The following is an 11,366-nucleotide window of genomic DNA, read 5'->3' on the forward strand; positions in this document are numbered from 1 at the left end:
TTGTCTACAATTGTCTCTATCTGCAGCTGATGGGAGGAGGTGTGAAGCTGTTCCATGGCACGTCAAAGCCAGTGCGAGAGGCGTGAATCCATGTCTCTCGACCATACAATAAATCCAACCTTGGTAATATGGAGAAAATGCTCTTTGTTTTCTTCCCCAAGGATATCCCCTCTGTATCAGTCTGTGTGAGAACCTGTCTGATAACCCTATAAACTCTGAGTGTGTGAATGTGAGCAACGGTGCCTGATGTTGCCAAATGAACAAATCTTACCGTGTAGTAATGCATCATGTTGAGATGCTCATACACAGTGGATCCATCAGTCAATGTATGTTAATTTTCCTACATGGTTAAGGTTGCATGAAACTCCTCGCTAGACCATGGACTACGTGCACACAAAGTGCCTCAATATTTGGCCATATGGCCAAATCTCACCTTGTAGCAATGAATCGTGCTTGGATGCTCACATGGACAATGTGCTTGAAAATTGCAATAATAATTTACCAAATGGCCAAATCTCACCTTGCTCATACCTTGCGGCTGCAGCAAACGGATGGTGCCTACAGTATTCGGCTGTCGTCCTCGAGCGCTGCAGCAAACAAATGACGACTGCAAACAACAGCCTGCTGTCGTCCTCAAACACAGCAACAAACCAGAATCAGCAGCTTGCTGTCGTCGTCCACGGCTGCAGCAAACACGTCACGGCTCACAACAGCCTGTTGTCGTCCTCAAGCGTTGCAGCAAACCGGAATCAGCAGCCTGCTGTCGTCGTCCATGGCTGCCGCAAACATGTGACGGCTACAGTACCCGCCCGACTTTCTTCAGCACTGCAGCAATCAACAGCAACCTCTACCTGCAGGTGCGATGGCAAGTGCCTCACAGTGGCGTGCTTTCACTAATTAAACCACGCAATGGCCCATACGGTCCTGCCACGACAACCTCATGCAACAGCAACTTCCAAAACTGGCAATTTCCAACAGTAGCTGCCACACGTCCGTTCTCTCCCTAGCCTTAAAACACAGGCTCGAAAACAAAGATTCCCTTTTATGGGGATGTTTTATCCTTTTTACCAGCTAGGTACCCCATACGGGGACCATTTTATATACTCTTCAGAGAGGGCTTCGGGCCTCTTTGTAGGGTGGTGGATTACACTGATAAGAGATGTACGCAGGCACAGACATGCTTTATTACGGGGTGCGACAAATATGTGGATGCCCAATATATTATGAGATATGGGGACGATTTCATATTCTCTTCAAAGAGGGCTTGGGGCCTCTTTCTACGGTGGTGGATCACACTGATAAGAGATGTACGCAGGCACAGACATGCTTTATTACAGGGTGCGACGTGCCGACCCATTTACAGACAGGTTTTGGAATTCTTTCATAGCGGCAGCTTGCAGCAGGACTCCAGGACATGTTACTTTTCAGCTCATGGGATGAGATAAGCAGATATAGATGCCATCGTCCCTCTGGCAGACCACGTCACCGATATATATACCCTTGCTACATCTAGGCCATTATTGAGAGGCATAGAGCAACTCCTATGAGGTTCCTTACAGAGGAGGAGATTGATACCATGATGCAGCGGCCCGTGAGGTAGTTTATGTGATGGTACTGACAGTGGCAGCCCACTGAGGAGATCAGGCTTGCTGCCAGCTGGCTATATTTTTACATTTCATCAGTTGTTACTTATTTACTAGGACTGGACGTTTGGACCATATGACACGACATAATTTCTTGGTCTGGTAGGTCTTTTAGGCCTCCTGCAGGCATAAATAAACATTTCATTTCATTTATTTATGTCATGTGCGAGTGAGCTTTCCTCTCTTTGTTTCTTATGGCCACACTAACATAAGACTCTAATAATGGGAGTTATCAACTATTTTCCTCATGGTTAAGATGCTAAGGAGCAAGAGGCAGAATCTCAGATTTGTGAGAAGATTTTGATTATTCAGATGAAATCGTGTTTCACAAGAGTGCGTTTATTTTTGCAGATCTAGAGAATATGGTAGATGACATTCCTGGACTGTTACCTTTGCGAGTTCGCGACCTCCCACAATCAATAGTGGAAATTCCGGCTTTTGCCGTAAGTCTAACTGAAGATTTTCAGAAGACAGCAGGTATAATCTTCAATACGGTCGCAGAGTTGGAAAAGGAACCGCTTGAAGTATTAAGAAGCCAAGTTCCTTGTTATACAATTGGGCCCATGACACTGATGCTGGATACAGGGAAACTGGCGGGGGTGCAAACGGTCGGTCTTTGGGCTGCAGAGAGAGAGTGCCTTGATTGGTTAAATACAAGGCCTGATTCCTCTGTATTGTTTGTTGCCTTTGGTAGCTTGGCAAACATGGGTGGAGATCAGGTTAAGGAACTTGCAGAGGGATTGGAAGCCAGTGGGCAAGCTTTCCTGTGGGTCATTCGGACAGACGATACTCTATCGAATTTGTTGCCAGAGGGCTTTCTGGATAGAACAAAGGACAGAGGTTTAATCATCTCTTGGGCTCCTCAACTGGAGGTCTTATCACATGCTGCAGTTGGGGGTTTTATCACTCACTGTGGATGGAACTCGCTGACTGAGAATCTATCACTGAGGGCTGTTCCGATGATTTGCTGGCCGCAATTGGCTGAGCAGAGGCTGAACAAAAGGCTAGTGGTGGATAAGTGGAAGGTTGGGTTGGAGCTGCAAGAGGAGGGCGGGATTGTTAAGAAGTCTGAATTGGAAAAGATGATCAAAGAACTGATGCAAGGAGAAGTGGGAAGAGAGCTGAGGACAAGAGGCTTGGAATTCAAGGAAACAATTTTATCAGCAGTGCAAGAAGGGGGCTCTTCCAAGGATTGTCTGAAGGCTCTAGGAGACGACATCAGGCGTGTAGGATCGGTGAGTTGTAAGATGGAGTGAAAGGGACAAGGTTCAGAAATTATGCTCTTGATTATGCTTCATCTTTGACGTCCCAGGGTTGGAATCTGTTTTGAAAATTAATTTGGCATTTTCTGATTTGCCTTGCCATTTATTTCCAGCTGACCAAGTTACTGCAGATGCCATTCAATCGAATGGTGGCATTCGGGATATAGTGTATTGTATGCTTTATTAGCCCTACAATGACGTCTAGAGCTTGCCTTTCTACCAAAGTCTTTGGTCGTAAAGGCGGTTAGGTACACAAAATCGACAAAACGTTTTCTGTGCACATGTTGGAGAGAGAGAGTTGTGATGGCTCTTAGTGTATTGTATGCTTATATGGCCATAAATCTGCATTATCCTAGATTCATCTAGGTATATATTTTAGTTGTATATAGTACACATGCAGACTTCACATTGTGAAGTTTTCATCCCGAGTTATGACGAGTTGATATTGTGCTAATTCTTTCTGTCTTTTGTGGTGCGTATATCTTGTCAACTACTACATTTTTGTTCTAATTTTTAACGCTTCTTTTAGTGCTAGGTACTTAGTTCTACACCCACTATTGGGGCACTGATGACATTAGTGGGAATGTTGTATTTAGTCAATACTATGCATGATGGAGCTGATGATTATATTATCTTGTGGATGACTACCATGAGCCTATACCTTGCACATTCCGTTAAGGGTGAATCTGGCCTTATCTTGGATTCATCTAGGTATATAAGTATGCATTATTAGTTCTTTAGCCCATTTTAGGTCCTTTTAAGGGTTATTCTTTGGTGCCCCCTTATGCTAGCTGTCCCCAAAATTCAGATTGGGATATTCACTATCATTATGATAGAGTGGGTTGACTGTTGTTGGCCTTTTTCGCTCCTATCTCACATGCAACTTCTCTTTGGCCGCTTCGAGACGTTAGTAGGGTCTTTCTTTCTTTCTCTGGTCTCATACCATTATGGTAAGCTATCTCCTTCGTGGTATCAAAGCAAGACAACAATGGCCTTCACAAAGAAAGTACCTACTACTCTGCTGTTACCCTTTGAGACAAGATTGACAGAAGCCAATTTGATTCTTTAACATATAAAAACTTGAAGAGATCCTCAAACAAAACTCAAATTTTTGTGTTCGAATATAGTAAGGTCGTTCATATTCGTACTATAATGTATAATCTCAAATATACTGACACGAGTAGCAAATAAAATGGACAACTAGTGTCATTTGTATCAAAATATCCCCATACAAAAAGGGACAAATTAAAACCTTACCCTTCTCCAAGTTCCATGCACATACTAGCATTGTTTTCAACCCTAGCCTCCCATTTCGAACTTCTAAATGTTCACTATGATTGCTAGACTCTATTTGGCTATCTATACACAAAAAGTTTTGGACAGATTCTCACAATAATTCTCACATTGCGACTTACCTCAACATCATGAGCTTCTACAAGGGAGGCATCGCATACCTAGCTAGGTACGATTGTAGGCAGGGAATCGCGGGGGGCCGGTGGTCCCTTGCCCCCAATCGTACCTAGCTAGGTATGTGGTGCCTCTTGAGCAGAAGCTCATGATGTTATGCATTGTATGAAAAACACTTAAAAAGACTCCATTTTCCTACGTGAGAAAATTTCTTATTTTGTGCTAGGGACATAGCTAGAACAGAATGCTCTTCAAGGACATCTTCACTTTCTCTCACTTTGAGTCATGTAAGTTTTTGAATATGCCTTTCAAAGGTAGGCCTTGCAACTTTTATCCCTTTACCAAGTCTAGCCGGATTGAAGGGCTTGAACCTTGATTGTGGATTGTAGCCATGCATGTTCATCTTTTTTACGCTATTATATGTTGGGTGCCCTTTGCTAAGTTTTAATTTGTGTATCCTTCGTGGGAAATACTTTTTCCCTCTTTTATAGCATCCCCCCACATGACGATCGACCCCTCTATGGTGGTATAGCTTGTGGTTTCACGGTCCGTAGCTCACGTCTTCAAATGGCATGGGGTGATTTGAGTGGGAATCTACGGTTTAGAATAGGGGTAGAAAATCGAGGACAATCTTGATGGTCCGATAAACTGGTGAATGAGGGGGGTTGAACTAAGGATAAATTAGTCCTAGATCACTCCTAGTTTACTCATAGTTCACCAGCTAGGACTAGTTTATCCTTAGTTCACCCCCCTTGTGATCGATCAGTCGAGATTGTCATCGACTTGTGATGCTTATTCTCAACCATAGATCCTCCATAAAGAATCCCTTGTGTGCAATAGTGACGAGGTCAATACTAAGAGGGAGTTCCCGTGTTCGAGCGAAACTTTTCGAGCGATCCCATTATCGAGCGAGACCACTAGATCTATCATTATATAGATCGAGAATTTCAAAGCATATGAGTTGTTGCAAAAGCAATTAGCTACCAAAAGAGAACCTTTTCTAGCAATCCCAAAAATGAAAAATCTCGGTTATGATTTTATAAGCCCTAATTTTTCAAAGTTCAAAATTGGGAATTGTAGTTATAAATCTTGCTAAATACCTTATATCTTTTCATAAATCTTGGTGGTATCATCAGCTTAACCTTCAAAATCAAGACCAAGAAAATGTTTTTTAAAAAAAGCAATGCACTAAAACTATGATGGTATAAGTGTTGCATAACAAAGCATATGAATTCTTGTAAAGAACAATTAACTACAAAAAAAGCCTCAAGATTGGAAGTAAATTATCAATAGAGAAATAATACAAAACAACTAATTTCTGACAAGAAAAACAATACAAATGAACAATTTGCTCAAACCAACACGCCCTAGTTGAACTGCACAAAAAAGCAACCCACCACCCTACAATGTTATTAGACCAAGAATCATAACAAATCACAATCTCCTTGTATGAAAGGTAATATAAAAAAATCTTACACTTTAAACATTCGATCTTCTATGCCCGTAAAATTAACCCTCTACCCCAAAAAAACTACAATCTAAAATCAATTTAAGGCATAAAAGCACCACACACACACACACACACACACACACACACACACACACAGGATGTGTGATGTGCTCAACCTTGCACTTTAGCATTATGATTGGAGTACTAATTGGGTCAAGCTTTTGCATAAAAGAGGGGATATAAAGAATGTAAACAACTATCGGACTATAATGATTGGGTCTCTTATGGCAAATTTTTTTAGGTGCATAATGGAGATGAAATTAAGTGATTGGGCTGAAGAGTGACAAGCGTGCAAAAGGACAAGCGGATTTTCGTTGATGCCATAGCACCATTTATCATCTTGTCACTCTTCGTGTTCTCATGGAGGAAGGTCGGTTGAAAGACAAGCAATTGTATTGTTGGTTTGTGGACTTTAAGAAAGCCTTTGATATGATTCCACGTAACAATTTGTGGGGAAGGATGGAAGAACTCTAAGTGCCAAGTGAGTTTATGCTTGCGGTTTCTCGAATCTATGAGAAGGTGATGTGTCAATTGCGCATGGGAAGAGGAATTTCAAAAAAATTTGTAAGCACTATTGGGGTTAAACAAGGATGTCCATTGTCACCAACTCTCTTTGGTCTATGCATCGATCAATTGGAACAAATAGCACTAGGCATGGGGGACTCACTATTAATAATGGAAGGATGTCACCGCGTGCATCAAAATTAGAGAAACCGCCCTATGTACGATATCTTACATGCTAACCCACCCCCTACATACGGAAAGATTTGGACGTTCTTGCAATGAGCCATCCCCCCTCATACGGATTTCGTACGGAATGTCATGGCCCACTACTTCATTTGAGATAACAAACCACCATGAAAACCAACAAAGATAATGAATATTGAACTAAGATAAACCAATCGATTCAATGTGATTGTCAAAAAGCGAATAGCATTTTCCTTGTAAACTGATACAAATCTCAATCTCAAAACATATGATTAGTAGGCTTCCCACATGGGATTTAAGGCATACATATGAAATGGATTGTTCTCTAAATAACAAATAATGCATACTCTTAGACAACGACGAAAAACTTCACTCATCAAATCAAAACACATTACAAAAAAACCCATTAAAAGATTAACAAAAATACTTATATGTGATACGAATGCATATCTATTCTTAAGCAAAATGCAACTTTTAAAAAAGCACCATTTGTATTTAATTTTGAACTTGTACATAAAATATAAATCTTAAAAATTTCGCCAGAGTCTCCTTTGTACGGAGACCTCTTTCTCAAAAAAAATCAATACACCCTTTTCTTGGGCTCTCACATGGGATTTTCATCACATAATTTTTTTTCCAAAAAAATTATCCACTTCATCTTGGGCTCCCACGTGGGATTAAGGATTATCTTACACATTAAAATCAAACACATTTTCAATAGAGTCAAAGTAATCTAACTTCAAAGTGTGGTATGACCTGCATATCATAGAACATAGGAAACCTCCAATCACATAGTTTAATCACACGATTACCAAAAGGCCATGTCCACATCATGTGGCGATCATGTACAAAACAAACACAAAATGAAAACATAAAAGTAGGCTACCAAATCAACTTAAGAACTCTCAAAACCAAACTACATTCCAAGTGCTAGTATGTCATGCTTCTCATACCACACAATCAATAAAATGGCATGTCCATGTCATATGGCTGCCGTGAACATAAAATACGTAAATCAAAATATCAAAATGAAATGTCTGAAGAGAGTTTCCTAAACCAAGTGCGCACCCCGTAATCAACATTTCATTGGTCCACATGCCATGTCGGACAAACATCTTTCATAGAGCACATCATCTTTTTATGCAAGTACTTTTATCTAGGTCTTGAGTACAATTCTAAGTGAATATTTTCAAAGCGTAGTCATCCCTCATCTTTGCCACTTGCATCTAGCATAAGTATCAACCTGTAAGATTCAAAAAATAGTTACGATTATAATTAGCAAATAAATATAGCTCTTTATTGTACAAACCAATCCCATGAACTTTTCTCTTGCACATGCTTGAACCTAATTTGCAAATGAAGTCAATTTACCTTTCACATACTCATTGAAGACCTTGTAGTCCTTCGCATCATGAACTTCTCCTTCTCTCTCTTCCAGACAAGCATCGGTAGAAGAACTAAAGGGACATGTCTCACTTGTTGTTCCCTAATACATTGGGGATCTCCCATCCACCTCATTGGATGCACCGCTAGAATCTAACCTAGGACGCTTTGCAGGGGATGCAACACCAATTTTGTACTCTACTATCACCTCATCAACTGTTCACCTTCCATATCTCCTCTTGTTTTCACTTACTGGTAACATGCGTGAGCCTCCCAGAAATCTATAGTCATTTGAAGCTAAACCACCAGAGTCAATCTCTTCTCTGAGCTCCCTATATGTAGCTCCCTCTCTCCCCATAACAAAACCAAGTGTGTTTGTTTGCCCTGTCCCTTCATTGAGGTTAATCACAATCTCTTTGATGGCCATACCCGAGTTTGATTATTTGTAAAGACAAGCCCCATTCATAAACAAGAATACTTGCAAACAAGAATCTGTGTGTGTGTGTGTGTGTGTGTGTGTGTGTGTGTGCTCACTGAGCCCATGTCTCAAAAAGCCCCTTCGTTGGATAAAAATTCATCATGTATGTCACAAATCAAATGAGCTCACCCTCACATCTTTCTTTATCAATGAAAGATGAACTTCCCATGCAAAATCTAGCACAAAGATTTCCAAGCTTATGTTTTGCAAACTGGCCTCTATCTTTAATGTCGCTTGGATAGTTCCTTGGAGAGAACAACTTCGTAGCATTAAATAGTGCATTGTCAAAAAATCGCTCGCTTACTTTGGCCAACAAATCATTTACAAATTGTCTACCCAATTCAATACTTGCCTCTAATGTTCCAGCATTAGAACTTCTAGGCAAGTTTTTAAAGTGCAACTTATGAACACTGATTACATTTTCATTTTCATCTTTGAATGTAAGGTCACCCGCAACAACATTTTTCAAAAACAATTTCAAGCATTTGGAACCATCTCGAAATTTATGGCCCAAGTACATTGTAGAGAAAGTAGTGAGTGTAGCATCAATCTCATGCCCAATAGACATAATATCTACATGCTCTTTTTGAAACATTAAATTCAATATATTTACTTGCTTAAGCAAATCTGCAAGAAAATGCATCAAAAACTGTACTTGAAAGGATGTATCTTTCCTCTTGTTCTTATCTTCCGACTCACTCGGAAGCTCAATGGGTTCTACATTCAAATTGACTTGCAAGGCAACTTGGGAGGTGTCACCCTCCCTTCCCCTCTTTGTCAAATTGAAAGCTTGGCTCAATGACAATTGCTTAGATGCATTATTGCTTGACTTGGGAGCCATTTTGGACTGTCAAAAAGATCCAAAACTCAATAAGGTAAAATAGGAAAAAGTTCATTTTTAAAGCTTTAGTTAAACATGCACAACTTTAGTGAGAATCAAGTGCTAGTTAAATCTTTAAAGGTACCATGTTTTTATGAACAAGGCGTATGTAAAAAACTTAAAAAGCCGGAAGCAAAACTATTCACTACTCACACAACTCAAAGAGATGAAAATACACTTAAAAAATTTGGTCTACCTGTCTTTTTATTTGTCGTTGATGTCATACTATAGATCTCAAGATTGTGAAAGTAATGCCCCCATTAACACGAAGGCAAGAAAACTGGATCCTAAGACAAGGAAAAAAATAACTTATTGAGCTCTTTATGCAAACTCTAATGTTAACAAGTTGATTTTTTTATATCATAAATCACACTAAAAGTAATACCCACCACTAAGTCAATACAACAGATGTTACTCTGTGTGACTATAGCTTGGAATTTGGAGTATTCGCTCAACAATAAAGGTCTCCACTAAATAATCTACAAAGAAACATGTTCCATTTCCAATCAAGGGACTTCAAAAATCACGCTTAACTTTTCAAAGTTCATCAAAGGGTAAAAAAAAAGAACCAAAATCACACTAAAAGTAATACCCACCACTGAGTCAATACAAGAAATGTTACTCTGTGTGACTATAGCTTGGATTTGGAGTATTTGCTCAACAATAAAGGGCTCCATTGAATAATCTACAAAGCAACATGTTCCATTTCCAATCAAAGGACTTCAAAAATCAAGCTTAGCTTTTCAAAGTTCATTAAAGGGTAAAAAAAAAGGAACTAAAATCGGCCTACATTGATCATTCGATGATTGACAACTGACAAATGGCAGAGAGGGGGAGCTCATAACGCGATGAGAGGTGGGAAGGAACCGGCCTGGAACTGTGTTGTTGGAGAGAAGTGGATGGAGTTTGGACTCCGAACTACTAGGTCGTGCACAATTAGCATGCCCGAGATGGAGTGCACGCTAGAGGCGCTTCCAGCAACACCGCAGGCTACAATGCCTTGTGAACGAAGCCTCAAAGTTGACCGTTGGAGCCTTGTGCCCTGCAAAATCGCAACCTACACATGAAGGAGGCTTGGAGCTGTGAGCGCAAGGCTAAGGGGAGGCTCTTGGAGAAAGTTGGAGCCAAGAGTCTTGACGAGTCTTGAGTTTGATGCAGTTTGTGACCCGACGCTTGCAATGCTTGCAAAAAACCTAGGTTAAGTGTAATCCCAAATTTTAAACTTAAAGGTGAGAAAACCTACAAAATTTAGAGAAACTTAGGTGTATAAACCAACAAAATTTAGAGAAACTTAGCATAATTTGGTGTACAAACCTTCAAATTGAGTCAGTTTACCACTAAAATTCTCATAGGTAGGTTTGCCAAGTTTTCAGAACAAATTGTTTTTCTAGTAGTGAACTTTTGTCGGTATTACACTAAAACTTGTGTAAATTTCTCAGTTTTCTTCAAGGCAGCTCAAAATCCAGCCAACATTTTACGATATCAATTGGTTCAAATACAATGAACCCCGGGTTTTTTCTAAGACTGGGGGGGGGGGGGGGGGGGGAGAGAGAGAGAGAGAGAGAGAGAGAGAGAGAGAGAGAGATAGTTCTATTATCGTCCTGGGAGGTCAAATATGACCTATGGGACCAAATGAACATGTCACGTGGTGTGAGTGGAGTTCATAAGTGACTCTCGATGCTCAAAAATGGCTGAAATGAGCGTCGCAATAGAGAGTCCACATCGTGGTTGGGAGAGGAAGGTATGTAGGGAGAGATCATGGCTGAATATATGGGGAAAAGAGGACCTAATGTGGTCAAAATTTGAGCACTCAAGTAGTGTGTGGTACTCACCCTCTCACACTTGACGAGGGCATAAGGTGCAAAGTCGATGACACTCCTCACCAGTGCCCCAACGTCCTGTCTCGCAGCGTAGAGAATGGGAGCTAAGATGAATGGAGGCAATGGTGCGGATCACACTCAACGGGATGGGCTCAAGGATGTAGGAATGGGTTCGGTTACCTCGTTCCGAGAAGAAGAGAGATTTGTAGTTTGGGCAACGTGTGTGGTGTAATGGCTGAAGCGAGAACCTCCGAATTTCTCCCAAGCCGTGATAC

The 11,366-nt window shown here is 40.6% G+C and overlaps 1 protein-coding gene across 1 annotated transcript; it reads left to right on the top strand.

The window, feature by feature from the left end:
• Window positions 1-465: 465 nt before the first annotated feature.
• LOC147416510 (baicalein 7-O-glucuronosyltransferase-like) lies at window positions 466-3,181 on the top strand. Its single transcript, XM_086508297.1, has 3 exons — window positions 466-865; window positions 1,956-2,120; window positions 2,229-3,181. The coding sequence occupies exons 1-3, from the start codon at window positions 466-468 to the stop codon at window positions 2,897-2,899; spliced, it is 1,236 nt and encodes a 411-aa protein (XP_086364423.1). The 3' UTR covers window positions 2,900-3,181.
• The last annotated feature ends 8,185 nt before the right edge of the window (window positions 3,182-11,366 follow it).

The sequence above is a fragment of the Adiantum capillus-veneris genome, unplaced genomic scaffold, assembly GCF_014529385.1.
Source record: "Adiantum capillus-veneris isolate H3 unplaced genomic scaffold, ASM1452938v2 Hic_scaffold_884, whole genome shotgun sequence".
NCBI lineage: Eukaryota > Viridiplantae > Streptophyta > Polypodiopsida > Polypodiales > Pteridaceae > Adiantum > Adiantum capillus-veneris.